The sequence below is a fragment of the Nuphar pumila genome, chromosome 17 (assembly GCF_984573655.1).
Source record: "Nuphar pumila chromosome 17, dmNupPumi1.hap1.1, whole genome shotgun sequence".
In the NCBI taxonomy this organism is placed as follows: domain Eukaryota; kingdom Viridiplantae; phylum Streptophyta; class Magnoliopsida; order Nymphaeales; family Nymphaeaceae; genus Nuphar; species Nuphar pumila.
Genome location: NC_143265.1, coordinates 73,678,158 through 73,702,170, shown reverse-complemented (window position 1 = coordinate 73,702,170; position 24,013 = coordinate 73,678,158). Strand labels below are relative to the sequence as shown.

General features: G+C 39.5%; 1 protein-coding gene across 1 annotated transcript; it reads right to left on the bottom strand.

Moving 5' to 3' along the window:
- Positions 1-5,361: 5,361 nt before the first annotated feature.
- On the bottom strand, positions 5,362-23,212 carry LOC149812222 (uncharacterized). The gene is made up of 5 exons (XM_089993229.1): positions 21,643-23,212; positions 20,658-21,526; positions 20,499-20,588; positions 6,090-6,800; positions 5,362-5,972 (listed from the first exon to the last, which is right to left on the bottom strand). The coding sequence occupies exons 1-5, from the start codon at positions 21,749-21,751 to the stop codon at positions 5,832-5,834; spliced, it is 1,920 nt and encodes a 639-aa protein (XP_089849355.1). The 5' UTR covers positions 21,752-23,212; the 3' UTR covers positions 5,362-5,831.
- Between the last annotated feature and the right edge of the window lie 801 nt (positions 23,213-24,013).

The window sequence follows — 24,013 nt, the reverse complement described above, 5'->3', positions numbered from 1 at the left end:
TTCAACATCTTTGACGAGAGGATGTTTTTGACAACTCATCTCTCAACATCACACAGGCAAAACAACATTTTGCCCACACACTGAAACCGTGGGCTCCCAAACATAACCTAAATGTGATTCCATCGCATGTGACTGGTGAATTGCATGATGCACAATGAGATTTTGAATCTCATGTTCTGTGAGTAAATAGACCTGAGTGTACTAGAATTTTACTGCCCATTTTCTCGTATTTGGTTTTGCCAGAAAGTGGGGCTTGTTTGAATCGCTCTCACAATTCATTTGGGGTCTTAACTAAAATTCAAAGCAAATGTGCCCTTAGCATGTGATTAACTGAAATCCACGAAAGTACTCGATCAATCCAAAAAAAAAAAGTAACAGTCTTTAACTTCTCTGTTAGATTCCTGTTGGTCGGGCTCTCCTCGCTTAGAGGCATCGTCGGCAGCATCTTCGCCCATGGCGAACGACTTCTCCATGTAAATGAACCCCAAATGTTAAGCTGGTGTTCATCACTCTTCAATTTTCATCTTGGAGGACGGTTTTTGGATTGGCCTTGGAGGGAGGGTTGATGCATCTGTCTATTATGCATATCATGGGCCAAGATCCATTAAAGATGATACTTTTTGTTTGTTTCTGCCATCTCTACTATTTAGAACATATGGAAAAGGCGAGGCTTAGGCGACACTAGAGGGAGAGAGCCCTCTGATTGTGGACGGCAAGTGGTCACCATCGAGTGAGGGGACGATGCAAGTAGGCCTGCGACACCCAAGAGAAAAGGAAGGGCCCACTTCCCCCCCGGCACAGGGCATGCCTTCTTCTTGGGCAGAGGTTCTATCTCAGGGGAAAGGAAAAGGGGACAGCTCCACCGAAGAGGTTAGGATTTATCGTAACCCCATCTGGCCAAAGGTAACTATTACGGCCAGGAGATACGAAGAGTTGTTGAAACTGATGAGGTGGATAGTACTCGCCGGATTTTTGGGAGGCATAGAAGATCGTCGAATGGAGTATAGTTTCACGTTCACCTCCCTCTACGCATTGTGGCCGTCCATGCCAGGACTTCTCCTATCGTCGCTCAATGTTGGGTTATTTCTCATCTTGATGGAATGCGAAGAACATCTAAAGGTGGTCACGCAGAAGGGATTCTAGAGGGTAGCCAGTAGAACGCTGGTCACCAACAAATGGAGACCGGGGATGCCGATGCAATTGGAGGTGAACTCAACCATCCCTATATGGATAAGGGTGCTAGATCTCTCAGTCGAACTATGGTCAGAGGACATCTTCAGAGGCAGTGCAGAAACACTGGGTGGGAAACTCTTAGGAGTTGATTCCTACTGATTCCAATGATAGACATTGAGATCGAGCATGGGAGAGAGATTCAACAGGAGATTGTTTACGAAAATAGGATGAGCTTCTGCTCAGTTTGTGGGTCCATCATACACTCCAAGGCGCAACAGAACCAACCAAAAAAGACTCCTTCACAGGACCAGGGGGGATGGGCGAAAGTAAAAACGAAGGCTCAGGAAGACAGATGAAGGGGAGCAGACGCAGAACCAAAACAGATTAGCTATGCTAAACGACTAACCTGAGTGAGAGCAAGGGCCTAGGCGGTAGATGGAGGAGGATACAACTCAACCCATGGAGGAAGATCATGTCAGGAAGAAAGGCGGATCATAAACCCAAACTGAGAAGACAACGAGATTGGTGAGAGTGATAAAAGGAGACACTATATGGTCAACGAGGAGGACAAGCAAAGAAGCCTCACCTCCATCAGCCATGTGTACGTAGCTCTTCCCCCAAGGCAAATTGCTTGTTATCTAAAAAATGCTAACATTAAGGTTCATACTTTGTATCATATTAAGCATACAATAAAGTAGAGTTTTTACAAGAGCTAAGAAAAATCAAGTTATTTGTATACTATTTAGCAAGAGGCTCCGTAAGAAATCAATATTCAAGAATTTGATCAAGGATATACTCTTCCATTATATAGGTTCAATGTGGAGGGAAGGGTGGAATGAAGGAAGAGGAGAAGAAAGGAAGGGAGGTCATATGCGATTGCGGTCTTAGTGGTGCTTGTTAAAACTCTTTGGTCCAAGTTGCAAATTTAATGATGACGTTCTTTTGAGCTTTTTGAGGTTAGAAACTGAAAGTAAGCTGGATGCAACCTGAAACAGTTTCTAAAATCTTTGTCATTTGTCATATTACATATTTTCATGCTCGTTTGGATTTTTTTTGCAGTAAATTACTGTTCTTTGCTCATGTATTCATTTCAAATGTGCTTTTAAAGGAAAATTGCATTTTTCTGAGGCATATCTTTGGACCTGCAGATTATGATCCAGCAATGCTAAATGAAACCTAGCTGCATTTATCAAGGATAGAGCATTTTAGTATCAGAAACTGTTAATTCTAATTTTAGGATAGTGAAAGAGAAAGGAAGTTGGAAAAGCAAGTGCCATGTAGATAAGCAGTCGGTTCCCTCAGCATGTCTTGAATGCAATGCCAGCCATGACTTCGCCTGCAAGACTCGGTCTTTGATGGGCCAGTAAGCGAGATCACATAATCTGGGGGCAGTAATGACAGCAGAATCAAACATTATGTGGTGTGAACAGCCAGACACTCTGCTGAAGCTAATGTGTATAAGGCATTTCTATTATGTAATGTGGTTTTCCAAAGTGATTTCCTCTTCTGGTTTGGTGTGTTTCTGCTACACCGGACTATCAACAGGAGAGTAGCAGCACTGGCAATTATTTTAAACACAACCAATTACTGTACGCATGCAATGTGGGGATCCTAGTTGAAACATCGTGTTTGTATAGAACAATACATGATATATTGAGAACAATTTGTTTTTCTTATGCCTCCTTGAGTTATCTTGACAACTGTTCGTGGCCTTGTATAAGTAGGTGATACTTCTCAGTGGGGCTGGAAATGAGCTAAGCCTCTTGCAACTCATCTCAGTTTGGCTTCTGAAATAAGTTTGGTGTTCAACTAAATATGAAAAAATGCATGTTTTTCTATAGGAAATGTATCTTATAATCTGCAAATAAATTGATTGCCGGGCATGATCTTATTATAATGTGCAAATAAATTGGTTGCTGGGCATGACTTGGATGCAAAAGGTTTGAAGTTCATTAAGGGAGCTTTAGAATTCCTTTGCGCACGCAGGCAACGTGTGTGTGTCTCAGGACTCTTCAAAAAATCATGCGTATTTTTTGCTTGATGTGAACCGGTAGAATGTTTTTCATTGCCTATTTCAATGTTATCAAAATCGATTTGCATGGGAGAATTGGCCGATCGAATTGGCCCCTTAAGGAAACGAAACAAGGCCACATTGAATTATTCCCAAAAGTTGGCCAATTTTCTGGTCAAAATGGCAGAATTGGCTCAAATTGGACTGAATTCTGCCTGAATGAATTCACCTACATGTGTTAAAAAAAAATATCTATAAAAAATGACAATTAAATAAAAATAGCCCTTGAAATGGCTCGATTAAAAAACAAACTGATTCAATGGGAGAGGTGGAGGTAGGGATGTCAACGGGTCAGATGTAACCCAATGTCCAACCCGAATCTGATTAGTCGGATTTGGCAGCCAAATCCGGTTCTGAATAAAAATTGGATTAGGTATTAATTTTGCATTGAAATCCAAATCCGATTAAAACCCAAATATGACTAAGATAATATCTGACCCGAATCCGATTAGTCAGATTCGGTAGCCAAATCTGGATCTGAATAAAAATCGGATTCAGTATTAATTTTGCATGAATTCCAAATCCAAATCCGATTAAAACCCAAAACTGACTACAATCTGAATCCAATTAAGTGTAATATCGGGTTTTAGACTAGTCGGATCCGGATTCAGTTTTATTTTTTTCCATCCGGCTCTTAAGCTCCAATTAAGTCGGATTCAGTAGTGCCTAGATCCGACCCAAACCCTACCCGTTGACATCCCTAGGTGGAGGCGCATTAATCACTAGACTATTAGCACTGGGTGCATGGTGGGGTGGTCGAGTGCTGGTCTACTTATTCAATGGTTCGTAAGACTTTCAGTTTGGAAGAGGTTAAAAAAATAAAGGTGAATAGATAAGTATACAAGCAGTAATGTGCTAGTGCTCTGAATGAGAGACCACAACATGCTCACAAGGGCTCCACTCATCTGGAAGGGCCGACTTGAGAACATTGCCCAGTTAACAAGATGTCACGAGTTTGAAACCCCTATGGGGGGCATTCCTTGCCACAAGGTCCAAGCTGAGTGGGTGGGCAGAGGGGATCTTAAGGGTTTTACCAACTGAAGGTTTGCCAATGTGCACTTGGTGGCAGTAGCCTAGCCCAACAAAAAAAGAAAGAAAAAAGTCTGAAGGCTAACGTATCCCTGATGGGCAGAAGAGACCCCAAGGGTTTTACCAATAAAAGGGCTGCCAATGTGCAGTTTGGTGATGTGAGGTTTTCCATTGGCCTAGCAAAAAAAAAAGAATCAGATCATTCAATTCAGCAACCCAAGTGAATCTCAACCCTAATCATTTCATAAAGTTACTTAGCCGTTGCCACTTGTATTTCAATTGAAGCCTGAGTACGTCTGAAGGAGTTCGTTTTAATCAGAAACATTTCCATAAAAGACGAGCATCATCAATAAGAAAATAACTATATCCTAGTATTCGACTGTCTTAGTTCTCTCTTTTAACAATATTATGCAACACAAACACAGTCTCACCTCTAATAAGGGCAAAATGAAACTTTAAAACGTGACAAAAAAAAGGAAAAGATTAATCACAAACGAACCACCAGATGTATCAGGTATTTAAATATAACAGTTAACCTTTCAACGTAAATGCAGAGCATTTTGCCTTTGCAACGTAAATGCACTTGGACTTATAATCATTAGACTGTGATTAAGTCAAATCAAACGTTTAAAATATGCTCAATAAGATCGTTTACATAAGCAAAAAGCAGAAAAAGTGATAATATATCTCAAAAAAGGCGCTCCAGGCAAATTAAGAAAAAACATGATGTTCACGCAATAAATGTAGATGTTAGGTGGTCACACGTAAATAGTTGAAATGTCGGATTGTTATGTTCCACGTCCACCAAGTTGAATTTTTTTTTGCTGAAAACATAAAAAACTGAAACTTTGCCACGTTCATAAAATATTCCTTTACTGAATTGTAACCAGATTAACAAATCATGCAACAATTTTCCTGAAAGCCTGTGTGTGATCGCCAACCAATGACAAGAAACTCTCTTCTTACGAAACCAACAACAATTTCAGAAGCATGGGAACAGAACTAACCCTCGTCTAAAATGTAGAAGGATCGCACTTGACAATTTCCAAGTCCAACACCATGTAACAAACAATGAAAAGAATTAGTTGTAAGCTAAAATATTTTGATATTCATCATCTTTTTTCCCAAAACAAAGCATCGACGCAGCCACCTGTTTTTATAGAAAACAAAATGTAGTTGTGAGAGAGATGCTAAGCTTGATTTTCCTCAGACCAGTAACCAAAGGGACACCCTAACCTTACAGTCAGAGATATTTTGAAATATTACAGTGAATTCACAGGGCAGCACCTACATAACCAGGGGAAAAAATGAGGAACTGGAAACATGTTATTGCATTTCCACCTTCACAAACTGGTGTGTACATTTACTTCATGCCCTCTAGCGAACACGCTGATTTCCAAAACAAATGCTCAAACAGAAAATTCTCCACTTCATTTCCTGCAAATACCTCTGAAACTTTGGAAGCAACCACAATCTACCACTGGTGTCAATTTCAGACCAATCCCAAAATAAAAAGAAAAGAAAACCTATAATAGAAACCATTGATGCTGAGCCTTAATCAACCTTCAGTCTCAGACTTGGACCAAGTTAGTCCAGCAGTAGTACTGTCTAAGCCATCAACTGCATTAGACTCAAATGCAGGGACCCTGAAATGCTGAGCTCTATGATGGAATGAAGCAGATGGCCTTAGCTTCATTAACTGCAAAAGGAGATGACGTTTTTCAATATATGTTGCTATTCTACTCATTAAAATAGCCATTCCAGCCTGTGAAAGTGCATGCATAGTGCACACACATGAGAGAGAGAGAGAGTATACCTCATAGAAGGCATTAATTTCCTCTTCAGTCAGTGCTTCCTCACCAGCATTCTCTTCCCATCCAAGGGACCTCAGAAAAGCTGCCTCCTCTTCTTCTGGAACAACCATAATTGAAACTCCATTTGAATCTGCACCCTTCTCACCATCAGCCAGAATGTCCAATGATTCTTCACAGGCATCACCATTATCACACACAGCAACTTCAGAATCTGCAACAGGGACATCTTTCATCTGATAAACAGAATCAACTTCAGATATTGGCTCCACCAACTTCTCCACATCAGAGAGTAAAGTGGGATTAGGCTGTGCTGAAGCTGTTGTCACATTCGTAGTCTTCTTCCTCAGAGAATTAAAGAACTCAATCCTATTTTGGCCTTGAGCAGATGGCTTTTTCTCATCAGAGATCTGACTTGCTGACAATGTTGGAGACTTAGGATCCATTACAAAATTTGGGTTCGAGTTACTAGGAACAAATCCAGCTGGAGGAGAAATATTAGAACTATTTGCAATTTTAGTTGAATTGGAAGACCCCAAACTATCTTTGGAGACGAGAGAGATCCCATTCTTTTCACGGTTGGGCTTGAGAACAAGAAGCTTCCCAACTTGAGATGTCTTGGAAGTATCGGCCCTTACAGGTCCACGCACAGAGTTAACAAGCAGAGATCCAGGTCGTGCTGTTTTAGGTTTTGGTTTATCTGAAGGGTTGAGTGCCTGTTCATGAAGCAAGGATGAAAAAAAATGATGAGTCCTTATTGTACTCAAGGATTTAAAAGGAGATTAACAAGTAGAAGAGCAAATGCAGCCTACAGGTCGCAATCAAGTCCAGCTAATCAGTGTTAGAATATGTGTATATACATATTTATATATATATATATACTTTTGTGTATATACATATTCATATTCATATATATGTATTTTTTTCTTGTTTGTAATTAGAATACCCAATAAGGGTATTTCTATGATTTTCTTCTGTAATAGGGTACTGTCCATTAGGGACAGATTTATTCTTCTTTCTTTTTATTTAATTAGATATTTTAGGTTTTGGACAAGGGCAGTTTTGTCCTTGGCCTTCTAGCTGTTGGGGAGCTCCCCAACAGCTATTTGCTGTCCTCTTTCTCTCTCATGTTAACTTTATAAATGGGACCTCTTGTCCTTGTATCTCTATGCATTTTATGTGCACGTGTTTATAAATAAAGACTATAAAATGCACGTGTTTATCAATAAAGACTATCTTTTGTGTGTTGAGTGCTCTTCTAAGCCCTTGAGTCGCTATTGTGTTTTCATCCCTTGTGGGTTCATATTTGCCTCTTGTTTGAGGTGTGTGGAGACTCTTTGAGTTCACTACATGGTATCAAAGCTATCGGTATTGTGATTATTGTGAAGCTCATTGGTGTGAAAGTGAGATCGTGTGATCATGGGCTCATGGTGTCCAAAAAATCCGGCTTCTATTTTTTGTTTCTCTCTATTTCTTTTTCTTTCTCTATTTCTCTTCTTCTATTGTATCCATAGAGGATGACCGAGAAGTCACATTTACTATTCCATGAGACTCAATAACACTATGTGATGTTGGCATCCATAGTAAAACATAAAATTTGGGGAAATGGTCTATGGGGTTTGGTTGATGGCACTGATAATGAACCAAATTTTGTGCTCGCCAAAAACGAAAATGACAAGAAAATAGCGCTTCAAGGAGATGACAAGATTAAAGTTTTTGCCGATTACGAAAGAAGATGAAAATAGTGAAGGATGGGTCATTCTAAAATCATAGGATGGCTCATCAATAGTGTTGATATAAAGAAGTGTTCTAATTTGATAATTTTTTATTTTGCTAGTGATGCATGAAAATGTCTCCAAGATATATACTCTTTAAAAGACGTAGAACGTGTATGTAACCTCCAAAATAAAATGAGAACAATGACCTAAGGTGACATCTAAGTCATAGGGACTCGGCTAACTGGGTGTCGCACCCATGCCGACGCGACGCGACGTGGGTGCGCGTGCGGCACCCGGTGCTGTCAACGGGATCCTGGGTGAGGTCAATGCACCCAGGGTCATTTGTGTACATTTTTTGAATAAAAAAAATGAGGGTCGAGGGAGGTGCTCGGCATTGTCAGAAATATCCACCTGCAAGGGTTAGAGTCTTAGAGATGAGGTAAAGAGAGAAGAGAGAGAAGAGAGGGGTCGGCGGCAATAGGGTTTCCCTCTTTTACTTATTATTTATAAGTGTTGTACATAGTATGACATTACACAAGAATTAAAACCAAATTACAAACATGTCACCGCCCACGCATCCCAAGATGGATCCTTGGAATGTGGTGCAGGTCGGATCCATGATCCAAAACTAACAGCCTCCCTCAAGTTGAGTATGGTCTTTGATCATGCTCAACTTGCCTTTGAGTGCCCAAAACTGATGAGTGGATAATCCCTTGGTAAAGATGTCAGCAACTTGCATATCTGACCGAACATATGCAGGTTCAATTTTTTTTTCTTCCACCTTTTGCCTAACAAAATGTTGATCGATCTCGATATGCTTCGTGCGACAATGAAGGATGGGATTGAAGGCAATATTAATAGCACTCTGATTATCGCAAAGAAGCATAGAGGACGAGATCGGTTCTTGTAATTCTTGCAGTAGATGTCTCACCCATGTAACATCGGCTGTTCCTGCTGCCATTGCACGATATTCTGCTTCAATACTAGATCGCGCCACTGCCTTTTGCTTTTTGCTACTCCATGTTACAATATTATTGCCGATAAGAATGCAATACCCCGAAACTGATCTGCGCTCGTCAGGATCACTCGCCCAGTCCGTGTCTGTGTAGGTGAATAGTTGATGCCCTGACATATAAGTTGTGTCCTTGGTGTACATCAAGCCATCTTCAATCGTACCCTTTAAATACCGAAGGATCCTTTTTACTCCTTCCATATGTACATCTGTAGGAGCATGCATAAACTGTGAAGCCTGATTGACAAAGTATGCTATGTCAGGCCTAGTGAATGTTAAGTATTGTAACATCCCTACAACTCGACGATACAAAGTAGGATCATGATAAGTAGTGCCTTCTTTAGCACTTAGCTTATGATTTAGAAGGCAAGGTGTGCTAATTGGTTTACAATTCTCCATCCCTGTAGCAAGTAAAATATCAATGGTGTACTTATGTTGGCTCAATGTAATAGTCTCATGTCGACTATCAACTTCCACACCCAAAAAATATCGCAAGGGACCCAAGTCTTTCATCTTGAATTTAGCCATCAGCATAGACTTAACCCAAGATATGTGAACCTCATCACTCCCGATAATAATGATGTCATCAACATATATAAGCACCCAAACAATAGCTGAATCACTTTTGAATATGAACAATGAATGATCTAGAACACTTTTAGTGAACCCATGATGTTGGATCTTCGTGGAAAAACTCTCAAACCAAGATCGAGAAGCTTGTTTCAAGCCATAAAGAGAGCGTCGAAGTTTATATACCCAATTGGATGAATCATGCATACTATAACCAGGTGGCTGCTCCATGTAAACTTCTTCCTTTAGTTCACCATGCAAAAAGACATTTTTAACATCAAGTTGACTGAGTGACCATCCATGTTGTAATGCCAATGCAATGATAATCCTGACGGTGCCCAATTTTACTACTGGGCTGAACGTTTCATCATAGTCCTGCCAACATTCTTGTTATCTGGCCTTGGTACAATTTCCCATGTATTGCATTCATGCAATGCTTCTATTTCCTCATTCATCGCCTCTACCCAGGCACGGGAATGTACAACATCATGAAAGGAGGAAGGTTCTGTTTCTTTGGACATTCTGGTTAAAAATGTTTGAAAATCCAAAGAGAAATTGTTATAACTTACCCAGCTATCTATAGGATGTCTAATCCGAGTGGAACGTCGTAGAGGAGTCTCATCATTGACTGGATGAGCTCTACGAGAATAAACAAGACTAGAAAAACGTGAGGATGTTGTTGTAGGAGGAATGTCTTCCATATGCGGTTCCACATCGAAAGTATAGGGCTCATTGTCTGTCAATAAAGATGAATCCTCATAAGGCAACGAGTCATATAAAAGTGAGTCACTGAGCCAAGGATCATAACTGTCCTGTGTATCTGTGGAAGACGAACCCAGAGTGTCAAAATTCTCATAATCAAAAACAACATTTCTAGATACCCGAATTTTGCATGTATGAGGATCATAACACCTGTATCCCTTATATTCATCTGCATACCCAAGAAACTTGCACTGTACAACTCTGTCTTGAAACTTATTTCTCAATGAATGATCAATGTGAACATAACATACACAACCAAAAGGATGTAGTTCTTCATATGATGGATGCCAATTATAAAGAACAAAGTATGGAGAATTATCTTCAAGGATGGTCATGGGCAACCTGTTGATAACGTAAACAGCTGTATGGAAAGCCTCGGTCCAAAGAGAGAAGGGAATACCCACAGTGTGCATCATGCTCAAGGTTGTCTCAACAATATGCCTGTGTTTTCTCTCAGCTACTCCATTTTTTTGAGGGGTACGAGGGCAAGAAATGTTACGTGTAATGCCATGCTCCTTCAAATATTCACTAAAATCATGGGATATGTATTCTCCCCCCATCACACTGGAAATATACAACATTGGTATTGAATCGGTTTTGGACTAGTGCATGAAACTGTTTGAACAACTTGAAAACTTCATGTTTGTTTTTCATGAAGTAAATCCAACTAAATCGAGTGTAAGAATCAAGAAAGAGTACATAGTATCGAGATCCAGAAAAAGAGGCAGTGGGCGCAGGACCCCAAACATCTGAGCATATAATCTCAAAAGGCTTTGTTGCTCTTTTATTGATACTATGAAAAGGGAGTACATGACTTTTGCATAAATGACAACTTGAACATTTTGACTCTAAACTGAATGCGGGTATTAGACCTTTAGCAGACAACTTGTCAAGAAAAACTTGACTACAATGACCCAAACGAAGATGCCATAAGTCTGGCTTATTAAGTTTCAAGACTCTAGATGAAGAACTATGATCTGTGGATCGACTAAAAAATGTTGGAAAGGAAGGAGCTGAAGAAGCCACGGCTACGGAAGACGACGTCTTCAAAGGCACATGAGATTCTTCAAAGACGTACATGTTCCCGCGCCGTTCACCATTAGCGAGCGTCTTCTTGGTGTGAAGATCCTTAAGATAAATAGAAGGAGTAAATTCAACGGAAGAATTTGTTTCATCAACTAATTTAGACGCAGATAGAATATTCTTTTGAATAGCAGGTGTGAGTAAGACATTTGACAAGGGTAATTGAGATTCAGGCAAAGAAAGGGAGACATTTCCAGTGTGAGAGATGGGGTGGTGAGATCCATCTCCTATGACTATAGTGCCATTTCCAGTGTAAGGAGTCAAGTGAGAAAATTTACCTGCATCAGAAGTAACATGTGCTGCTGCCCCTGAATCAATATACCATACACCATCATCATTTTGATGCAAGTTCATCTGATTGAAAGTAGTCATAAGGATATTTTGTACGTCATGTGGAAGAACCTGTCCTTGAGGAGTGCGTGCAAACGTCTGAGTTGCCCTCTGCCCTGGCCTCCCTGTTTTGATCCGGTTCTGAGGATTGTACCAGCAATTTGCTTTAACATGTCCCCGCTTGTTGCATAGAAAACAAGTATGAACACGTCCCCCTCGTGGTACACTGCCTGAGCCAAGGCCTCCTCCAACTGGTGTAGGTAGTAATCCTCCTTTGTTTATAGTTGTTCCATTTGGACGAGGAGGAGTAAATAAGGCTCCTGTTTGAATAAGCGTATGTGCCATCATCACAGGATGAGTATCATCTGACGTGTGTTCCTGATTTAAACTGACCTCATATTGCAAAAGCTTAGATTAAAGATCATCAAAACATGAAAGAACTGAGACAACCTAGAGTGTTGTGCAAAACATGAAATATTCAGGTCCAAGGCTACCTAATACCTGTTGTACCATGTCCTTATCTGATACAGGACTTCCAATGGCAGCTAATTGATCTGTAATAACCCTGACATCCCCCATGAACTCTGTAATAGATTTGTTTCCTTTTCGCATGGATTGGAATTGTCACTTGAGTTGCAAAGCCCGAGATTCAGAAACCTGAGAAAAGGAATGAGCTAGTCCATTCCACAACTCGGCAGCAGATTGATCATCAGAAATAGTTTGTAAAACACGATCAGAAAGTGTGGAAGTTATGTAAGCAACTAATGTCTGATCCCGTTGTACCCATATGTCATAAGCATGATTGGTGGTTCGAAGTTGACTCACCTTCCCATCTTCACCTGTTATTTCTTGCATGATATGTGTAGGTGGGGCGGGTGATCGCCCATCTAGATGCCCATAAAGACCATGACTGCGAATAAAAGGCACAATCTGACGTTTCCAAAGTAAGTAGTTATCATGAGTTAACTTGTGGGTCATGAGGTGAGTAAGAAAACTAGGGTTCAACTTGGAATCCATAGATTATATGAAGAATGAGAAGCCAAAATTGTTCTAATAGTGTATTGAAGAGGAGACAGCAATGTTGTGTGCTGAAAATAATATCAGCACACACGTTATTCAGAGAAAGAGGAAAACAACAATGTTACTGTGTGCTGAAAATGCTACCAGCACACACGTTACACAGAGAAAAAGGAACAACAATGCTGCTGTGTGCTGAAAATGATATCAGCACACACGTTACACAGAGAAAAGGAAGCAGCAATGCTGCTGTGTGCTGAAAAAGATATCAGCACACACGTTACACAGAGAATAGTAACGTGCGAACCAGAAAAAGGGAAAGAATCAGAAATATTTTGGGGAGAAAAACAAAAACTCGGCAGACTGAAACAGGATGTTAAGACGTGCGTACCAGAAATATTGAGAATGAGAAGAACCAAAAAGAAAAACTGGAATGACGTGAAAGAGGGTTAAGAAAAAGAAGGAAAGAAGCAAAAACTGATTAAGGAAGAAGGGACAGAAATAAACCTACGTCCTTTAGCAACACGTGTTGGTCTTTAGAGGCCTTCCAGATGATTGATTTTCGCGCCTGTGCTCTGATACCATGTCAGAAATATCCACCTGCAAGGGTTAGAGATGAGGTAAAGAGAGAAGAGAGGGGTCGGCGGCAATAGGGTTTCCCTCTTTTACTTATTATTTATAAGTGTTGTACATAGTATGACATTACACAAGAAGTAAAACCAAATTACAAACATGCCACCGCCTACGCATCCCAAGATGGATCCTTGGAATGTGGTGCGGGTCGGATCCATGATCCAAAACTAACAAGCACCGCCCTCCCTGAGGGACCCAGGGCCACCACGATGGTGGCCCTGGTCCACCGACCTGAGAACAAGAGGGTTGAGGGAGAAGGAGAAGAGAGAAGAAGACTCGGGGGAAGGGGGGTTTACCTGAGAAGGCCGCGGAGGGCGCTGAAGTCGCCGGCGAACAGGGTGCCCGCAGGAGGGGGGTCGACTGTCGAAAAAACATCGTGAGAGAGAGAGGGAGAAACGAGCGGTGGGGCTCGTTGGGGTTCCGGTGTCTGAGGGAGCTCGAGAGGGAGGGAAACCGAGGGGGAAGAGAGGGTAACAGAGAGAGGGAGAAGGACGAGCACAGGGGGTGGGAGGCTATCGGTCGGCGCTCCAGCGAGTCGTCGGTCGGCGGCTGGAGGTCAGACGAGAGGAGAGACCAGGGCAGGCGAAGGTGGGGAGGGTTTTCTCGAATGAGAAAACCCTAACCCCTCTGTTGCTTTATAAAAGCACGGGGTGGGACATCCAATTTGGGTCTGGGTCGGGTCCAGACCCGACTCAGGTCTGACCCATTTTTTAAAAATCCTATATATATATATATATATATATATTTATTTATATTTTTGTTGCACCACCGCACCAAAGTTTTTTGAAAGTGTCGCACCCCCACACCCGCACCCATGTGACATAGGGTGACATGAACATAAGAGAATATTATAATGCTCTTTCACACCTTTGGGATGAATTAGCCCTTTTAGAGCATAAATGACATTGCCCCTTAGATATAGAATTTTATAAAAATAAGTTAAAACGAAGCATTTCTACCAATTTGTAAATGGGCTTAGACCTGAATTTGAGGGGACCAAGTCAGTCCTTCTTCGTAGAGGACGTGTTCCTTCCATAGTCAAAACATTAGAAAAATTGACTGTGGAAGAGAATAGATTGAAGAAATCCTCCACCAATAAAGATGAAGAAGCGGTGCTCGCAATGTCAAGGCCCAGAAATCACACAAGAGTCTACAAGTCTCCTCATTTTGGAAGAAATATAAGTAACTATGATTCCAAAAAGAAAATCATGTCACTTTTGTAACGAACCGGGCCACATCAAACCTTTTTGTCCTAAGAGGAAAATGAAAGATCACAAAGAAGAAAAGAGAGTGGCTTTCATGGGGCTATCATTCAAGAAAAGTGGTGTAGATGGAGGTTCCAAAAGTACTGGAGATATGTCTTTTGCTCAACTTGTGGAGGTTCTACAATCACTACTCAAGAATCAAGCATCTTCTCTTTCCGGTGCAGCCGTTTCTACATCCGTGGACCCCGATAAGACTTCTTGGATTCTTGATTTCGGTGCTTCTTTTCACATTTCTTAATGAGTCTGTTATATCCGAATGTCAAACTAACCCAAATGACTCATGTTTCAACCGCAGATGAGACATCTTTAAAAATCAAACGTTTTGAAAATTTAAAAAACTTTTCTAAAAATAATCAAAATTTCTATGTTCCAAATATTAGAGTGGTACCAAAATTAAATCTAAATCTCCTATCCGTTTATCAAATTATCGATCATGGATGTAGAGTGATTTTTTCATCTAGTGGTGGTTTGGTGCATGATCTCTGGTCCGAGAAGCTGATTGGGTTAGGCCATAAAAGAGGAGATCTCATGAACTTAGAACTATCAAATCAAAGTTTTGTAATTTTGTTAAAAAGAAGGGTATAGGAAATTGGCATAGGAGATTAGGACATCCTATTATATCCAAATTATATTTGTTTCCTTTTCTTGAAAAAGTAATGAAAAAGGCGTTTGTGAAAATTGTATTCTTGAAAAAAAAATGAAATATTTGCCTTTTGGACCTAGTCACTTTGTTTCTAAAGAACCATTTGAGTTAATACATTCGGATGTATGGGTGCTGACACCGGTTATATCTAAAGGAGGAGTATCTTATTATGTGATATTTGTAGACGATTATAGTAGGCATACATGGATTTATTTTCTTAGACTCAAATCTAAAGTGTTTGATTGTTTTAAAAAAGTTCATAGTTATGTCAAAAATCAATTCAAAACTACCATTAAAATTTCTATATCCAATTCCGAAAGAGAATTCTTATCAAATGATTTAAAAAATTACCTTGATCAAAATGAGATTATTCATAAAAATCTTGTCCATATACCCCACAACAAAATGGTTTGCCCAAAAGAAAATGTCAATACATTATTGAAACAACTAAAACTCTTATCATTTCCAAAGATGTTACAAAAAATTTGGGCTGAAACCGCCCTTACGGTGGTCTACCTTATCAATAGGATGCCTTCAACTATCTTTAAAAATATCACCTATTGAAAAAATTACTTAAAATTCTTCTCGATTATAAGAGGTTGAGAATTTTTTTTTGTAAATGTTTTGTGCTTAATAACAAAATTGATAATCTTTTCACCAAATTCATTCCTTGTGTTTTCTAGGTTATGTCGAAAACCAAAAAGGATATAGGTGTTATAATGTAGAAAAGGACAAACACTCTATGTGTCAAGAAATGTAACTTTTCTTGAAAAAAAAAATGAATTTAACAAAATTGAGTCCAAGAAATTGTGAGTACTCTTCCTTATTTGATTTAGTTAAAAACATGATAATATCGTTGAGCATGATATTGATGATAATGACAACAATTATATGATATTGATGATAATGACAACAATGATATTTAAAATGTAAATGAAAGTAACAATGATGACACTCATGATGCACATGAGAATGTTACAACAACAACAACAACAACAACTACGCCTTCATCCCAAAACAATTGGGGTCGGCGATATGCACATGAGAATGATATTTTCATTAATATAGTTGAACCTCATAATAAAATACAAGTTTATACTTGTCGTATTGAGGACAATCCTCCTTGTGCATTAGAAAGGTACTCCCAAAGTCAAGACATGGATCAATCTAGTAATAGAAGATCTACGAGGATATCTAAAGAAGCTGGTAGGTTTGTCTCATATAAATCTTTTGAACCCAACTATAGCCATTCATTCCTAAGTAGAACCATCTTCCTACAATGAAACTAAAAGTCATCAAGAATAGATTAAAGCTATGAATAGTGAACTAAAAGCTTTAGAAAAGGCATAAACTTGAGAGATTCAACCCTTATCTTTAGTAAAAAAAACTATAAGATGTAGATGATTTTACAAAATAAAAACTAAGAGTGATAGAACTCTAAAAAGATACAAAGTTAGGCTAGTAGCTAAGGGGTTCAGTAAAAAATATGGAATAGACTATGAAAAAACCTTTGTTCTCATAACCACCACAGTTAGAACCCTTATTACCATAACATCTATTAGAAAATGACCCATTCATCAAATAGATGTTAAAAATGTTATTCTTAATGAAAATCTTAATAAAGAAGTCTATATGGTTCCTCCCCCAGATTTAGGGTTTCTACATGAAAATGACTTTCGTTTGTGTAAAGATTTGTATGGTCTAAAACTAGCCCCTAAGGCTTGGTATGAACGCTTTAGTAATGTGATGGTTCAACTAGGCTTTAAATCTTGTTATACTGATACTGCTCTGTTTGTTAAGTTTTCTGATGCAAATATAATTATCTTCTCTATGTGGATGATTTGATTATCACATGAAGTGATAAAAATGAAGTTAGTTATATCAAAGATGTTCTCAAGGCCAACTTTAATATGACAGATCTTGGTTTCCTTCATTATTTTTTTGGAATTGAAGTAGCTTATTCACCCTGTAGATATTTTTTGTCGCAAACTAAGTATGCAACCGAGATAATAGAAAGATCAGGTCTTACGAATGAGAAGCGAGTTGATACCCCAGAGGTCATAACTGCAAAAATGAAGAGAGATGATGAAAAACCTCTGAAAGATCCAACTCCATATCGCTAGATGATTGGGGCTTTAACTTACATTTTTTTACTCGTTCTGATATTGCATATGCAATTCATAGTCAATTTCAACACTCTCCCACTACTAGAGATATGAGTGTCATAATGAGGATAGTTAGATATGTTAAAATACAATTAATCATGGATTGTTTTTATCATTTTTTCCCCATTATATGTAATTGCATATTCCAATTCGGATTGGGGGGAGATGCCAATGATCGTCGCTCAACCACTGGGTTTTGTGTTTTTGTAGGTGTTTCCTTGATATAATGGAAATGCAAAAGGCAGCAGATGGTGTCTCTATCCCCTACAGAAGTCAAATATCATGCTACGACCACTATGACTTTTGAATTAGTGTGGTTGAGACAATTACTTGAAGACTTGGGAGTTCATATATCTGAACCCTCCAAAATATGTTGTGACAACAAGATAGTTGTTTATATTACAGGCAACCATACATTTAATGAACGCACAAAGCATATTAAAATGGATTGTCATTATGTTCAAGAAGAATTTCTGAAGAAGACCATCACCTTGCCATAAGTACCATCTGAGTATCAACTAACAGACTTCTTCATTAAGGCACTTTCATCTCCAAGATTTCACTTTCTCCTAGGCAAACTCTTGGTGGTCTCCCTGTGAGTTTGAGGGGGGGGGGGGGTGTTAGAATATGTGTATGTACATATTTATATATACACTTACGTATGTGTATATATAGATATATACTTTTGTGTATATGCATATATACATATTCATATATATGTATTTTTCTCTTGTTTGTAATTAGAATACCCAATAAGGTTATTTCTATAATTTTCTTTTGTAATAGGGTACTGTCCATTAGGGATAGATTTAATATTCTTTCTTTTTACTCTTCTTTTTATTTAATTAGATATTTTAGGTTTTGGCCAAGGGCAGTTTTTTCCTTGGCCTTCTAGCTGTTGGGGAGCTCCCCAACAGCTATTTGCTGTCCTCTCTCTCTCATGTTAACTCTATAAATGGGACCTCTTATTCCTTATATCTCTATGCATTTTATGTGTATGTGTTTATCAATAAAGATTATATTTTTTATGTGTTGAGTGCTCTTCTAAACCCTTGAGTGACTATTGTGGGTTCATATTTGCCTCTTGTTTGAGGTGTGTGGAGACTCCTTGAGTTCATTACAATGAGATCGTGTGATCTTGTTGCATCAGCTATTCAAACCACAAAGGCTATAACAGAATTTCATTATCTTTAATATCTGCTAACCTAATCAAGAAAAGGCATCCCAAAAATAACCTATTTCAATATACCAATCCTGGTGTCAGCTGTGCCAAAAAATTGAAGAATACCCTTGTGACAATTATATCATTAATCACATCTATCAACACCCCACTTATCATAATACAACCAAGAAATAACTCAGCAAACACCAGAAATATGTGGGCTGATATGAATAGAGGTCTTATCTGCAATATATTCACACATTGGGAGTTGTAAAATAACCTGTTTTGGAAACTAAGAGATCAAAAAATGGGTGGCATTCCAAACAGCGCCAAATAGAGGTTTCCCCCAAATAGATCAATATAATCTGACAATTTTATAGCACCTTCAATCTAACTTTTTCTACTTAGGCTGACTGGGATGTCATTGACTTGGCTGTCAGACCTTTGCTCCAGTGCTGGTTCTTAACATATCAAAAGCCTGCCACACAACATAACACGGAAGTAATAGAAATGTGTATGTGTGTGCATATTTGATGTATTTGCAATCTTTGAATGCCAAGAATGATCTTTTCTATATATTTTTTTCTTTCCCACTTCTCCAAACTCCTTTTTTTTGGAGAGAGAGAGAGAGATTTAAGTTCAAAAAGGTCTTTGAGAACCTCAAGTTCAAATCCCACATTGTTCATTATGCCTAATGCATTGGATTCTAGGTAGAACCAAGATTTTGACACTAAAAGATTGGTGGTAATAGTATTCTTATAATTTGTTATATCTTTTTTTGGATGATTGTGAAAAAAAACAGAGTTACTAGAAGCTTCTTAGATAGGTGGGAAGTGTGCTTCCTAGAAACTTGCTTTGAAAATGTGCTGCTCCTCGCTTCTGAATCTTGATGGGAATCTTGATTCTCCCAAACTTCTCCTATGCTTCCCATACGCTTCATTCATGTATTCTACATGTTTTTTATGTGTCCTCTCACGCTTCTTTTTATGTTTTCTATGTGCTTCATCTCATGCTTCTCACTCACTTCCCATGTGGTTTCTATAAATAGGTAACCACCAAGGTGTACAGAACCTTTTTAATGGACTAGTGGCTACAAAAAGGAAAAAATAAAACAGTGTACCTAGACCTATTAACTGAAAGTTGAAACACCAAAGAGTACAAGAAATTTATGACTAAATGCAATAATTTTGCACACTTTCTTAATTCAACATTGTTACAATTGCTTAGAAGGAATAAATAAAGTTTCATAACTTCTATCATCCATAGTCAGTCATTAGAGGAATCATAAATGCTTTCCAAAAAAACCCAAATGAGAATCTCATAAGTTAGATGTTTCAGCTTTCAAGCCCACTTGCCTAAAAGGCAATCAGGTAATGTATATATCAATTTGCAGCTTCTATCTAACCAAAATGCTCATTAAGAAAGAAAAAAAGTAATTTCAGCCATCGAAGAAAATTTGTTCATAGGAATTCCTTCTCCTAGATGAAGGAACAAAAAGTTAAAAGGAAAAAGATTAACAAATAAATTACCCACAAGTAAAGCTCAGACACTCACGCACACATGCATAAACGGAAACCCACAAACACAGGAAGACCCAAAGAGTGAACCTGCTCTATCCAAGCGCATACAAAGTGGAGCATTACAAAGAATTACAGCTATGATCAAATAGGTATTTTTTACTTTACTCCAATATCATGATCTTGCAACGCTCAAAAGTCTATTTGCATTTTTCTGTCAGATTAACTGAATAATCTTCTCCTTGATCGTGTGTTTCCCTAAAGGTATACAACACTCTTAAACCAATTAATTGGACCATACTTTTTCATCAGGTGAAAACTTAGTATGAGATTGGGGATCAAATGTTCCAAATACATCCAAAACTCTATAATAAGTTTGTGTTAAATTCAGAGCATTCTTTAAAAAGAATCTTCAGAACAGGAAACTGATAAATCATTGTTTCCTGCAACCTCAACATGGAGATGCAACTAATTTATTCTAACTTAGGTTCACTGGAGCTGCTTTAGAGAAGGAAAAGGATAACTCGTGTTTCTTACCGAGTTTTTAGGCATTGAAGATGTCATAGGGATCAACTGTCTTGACTGCTTAATAGCCAATTCCTCAAGCTTCTGAGTCTCGATGGACACCTGCATCAAAGGAAATAAGGCATAAAACAATAGAACAGTTTCTCAGCAATTTTAAAATAAAACACATACTTGTGGGGTGGTACGAGCACACGCAGGAGCTTGAGCTAATGTTTCAGCCATATTAAGACCAGATGGTGTGCTTGGTGGCACAGAAACTGCACTTGCTGCAGCAGTTTGTTGAACACATAAAAGCATGTGGCTGTGGTTTCCAATTATAACAGGAACTTCAGCTAAAGCAGATGTCCAGCCATCACCACCAATAACAGATGTGCTACCTAATGGTAAGGCTTGAGCAACCGTGCTAAGGCCAGGAGAAGGAACTCTACCCATATCAGGAGCTCCTGTACTAAGCTGTCCATGTTTATCTTCAGAACCTAGAGACGGGAAATCTCTTTCAAATGCAGCTTTCTGAATACTGCTCACAAGACTTCCCCCATTAACCATGCCATTTTTCATGCTTCCCAACTCACTCCCTGGCCATTTAACCCTGTTCTCACTTCTCTCACCCTTTTTTGAAGAAATCATGGACTGTGACCGTCTCAAGGTCTCCTTCTCAGGCCTGATGGTAGGCATGTTATTTGTCAAAGAATCAGCATAATCACGATCCTTGTCCCTAACATCCCCCAATGCCAACCTATCTTTCTCACGAAATTCAAAGTCTCTTTCCCGGTCTCTACTCCGATCAGGTCGTGGAGCATCCCTATCACAATCATAGTCATAAGCTCGGTGATTCCGTCCAAAACTACTATATGGACGTGAATTTAATAGCAGATCCCTGTCATGCATCATAACACCATTACTACTAGAACTCTGACGAAAGTGAGAGGCTGAATTCCTTTCCACGAATGAGGAAGAGCGAGGAGTGTCATAACAGTTAACACTCGACCCAGGAAATTGCAAATGAGATGATCGATTTTTAGTTGAAGGCAATAAATCATCTGTAAATAAACAAGCAATCTAACAAATAATGAGAAATTGAAGACTTTTAGAAGATTACACACCAAAACCTATGAAAAATGACAAATTAGAGTTCAAAATTTCAAATATTCAATACCCGATTGAGAAGATGAAGTGAAGTGATGGGGGGTGGTGCCACCCCCCACTGTGCTTCCAGTAGATGCCTTCAACCATTCAGGAACAAGTGCTGGCTCACCTTTCTCCATGGCACTTCTCAACCATGATCAAATCATCTGTGACCATATGGCAATTGATAATCCGGTACACAAACTGCCGTCCATAAAAAGCATTGTTGGATGCAGACTCAACAATGCAAAACTCTATAAAAAAACAAAAAGCAAAACTCCCCTACGCCTTCCGCTCTTCTAGACCCAAGAACACCAACTTTCTCCACTATCTCTGCAGCACCAACTGCACAACAATTCCAAAGCTTCCTGGTCTCCGTAGAACTAATCCACACCCTGAATCCCACATAAAAATTAGAGACTGTCACCAGCTTGGCAGGCCTGCTTCTGATAAAAAAAACACATAATCTTAACCCATACTGCTCCCTGCAGAATGACAAAAACTCTTGTAGAATATTTATCCGCTGTGCCACTTCTTCACATGGAAACTTGGTTAAAATCTTAGGAATCAGCAAGGTCACCAAATCTATTGATGTATCTACAGTTCTTTCTCCTTGGACATCACATCCTTCACCCGCCAACCAGATTTTGTGTCAAAATCGTCCATTTCGCAACATAATTCTACGCAGAACCAGGAACCCCACGCGCCTCATTACCCAGAGAGGAGGACCAATGGGAAGCAATCGATCCAGAAAATAGAGACGCTGAAGAATGGGCTACCACGTCCCGCAGATCAGCAAAAATTCAACCTGATGAATTCACTCTCAATACCTTCATTTCTTAGCAATGCACATATCTGCATACACCCTCCAAATCAAACCCTCATTTGAAAACCCAGACTGTAATTCTCCCCACGAATTAAGAGGGCCCTAAACAGTCATTCTGAGAGAGAAGAAGAAGCCCTAGAAACGAAAGACCAATACCCAATACCGAACTGAACTAAAACCAATAAAATCCTAAATGAAACCTCGCAAACGATATCTTCAAAAACCACGGAGAAGTGGACAGAGAGAAAACCCATCCAAAAGAAAGCACACAAGAAGTGCTCTAAAAACAAATAAATGAAAAACAGAAAAACAGAAAAACTCAAGATAACCCAAACAACCGAATGCTGAATACGATAAGAAAACCCTCTTTCCTCAATCCCCCTCAATAAAAAAAACCAAAATTCCCAATCCTTCCTCCCTCCCCAAGAAGGAAAAAACCAACGGCAGAATTCAACAAAACCAATACCCGAAAGAAAGCACACGAGCGTGACCTGTGTGCGCTGGGGCGTTCAATCTCCTACCTATCTCCGCCCAGAGAGAGAGAGAGAGAGAGAGTTCCTCTTCGCCAATCTGAAAAAGGCGAAAACTCCGGTCGAAGAGAAACTGAGGCAGAGGGTGCACTTTCGGCAAGTGCTCTCAGAGACTACGGGGAGAGAGAGATGGGAACAATAAGGGAATAAGGGGAAGTGGAAGGGGAAGGGTTTTATCTGAGTTTGTTGTTGGTTGCAGAAACGTATGAACACCCTCCTTTCTGCGCTTCTTCCGACCCCTTCAAAAACCCCCCTTTACCCCAATATTTATACTCTCTCTCTCTTGCACCCTCCCACATTTTCCTTGCATTTTTAAGGTTTCCCTCGCACCTTTAAATTCACGTTATTTTCCCGCTAAAGTAACGGCCTAGGCCAGACCCTTTCATTTGTGGATTTTTTTGGCCAGATTTGTTTTATTTAATTATTTATTTAATAGTAATGATAGGGTGCTCTAGCAGTTGATGGGGGAGAACCTGTCCTGTTTGGAGCAGGAATGGAGGACATGAAACGGGGAATTGACCCGAGATGGAAGTGAAAATCAAAATTCGTGAGGCAGGGATTGACTTACTTTTGCCCCGACTCCGTCCCGGCTTGCCCCATCGATTTCTGTTAATGAAATTACTAATAAACCCTTTTCAATTAGAAATTGCCATTTAAATCATTCTTATATATATACAACTCTATGTTCCTACTTCGTAACCTTAAAAATAGGTCTCCAACCATCCACTAGGATGGAATGAGGATGGAGAAAAACAAATTGAAACAGGGCGGGGGTGGAGAGTTTGTCCCCCGCACCCACCCCGATCCACTGCCATCCCTACTCCCACCTAGGGGTGGCAATTTCTGACACGACCCGCCAACCCGCCTCTTAGGCGGGTTCGGGTTGGGCTTAAGCCAACCCGTTTAATAAACGGATCGACCCGTGTAACCCGTTTATTAAACATGTCGGGTTTGGGTTGGGGGTATGCCAACCCGCCAACCCGGCTGACCCGTTTAATAAACGGGTTAGGCGGGTGGGTCAACCCGCCAACCCGTCTGCCCGACCC

Coding starts and splice junctions, on each gene's coding strand:
- LOC149812222 (XM_089993229.1), bottom strand. CDS start 21,751: ATGGAGAAAGGTGAGCCAGCACTTGTTCCTGAATGGTTGAAGGCATCT. Junction 20,589..20,657: donor GTGCTCGTACCACCCCACAA/GTATGTGTTTTA, acceptor CCTTTGATGCAG/GTGTCCATCGAGACTCAGAA. Junction 5,973..6,089: donor AAATTAATGCCTTCTATGAG/GTATACTCTCTC, acceptor CTCCTTTTGCAG/TTAATGAAGCTAAGGCCATC.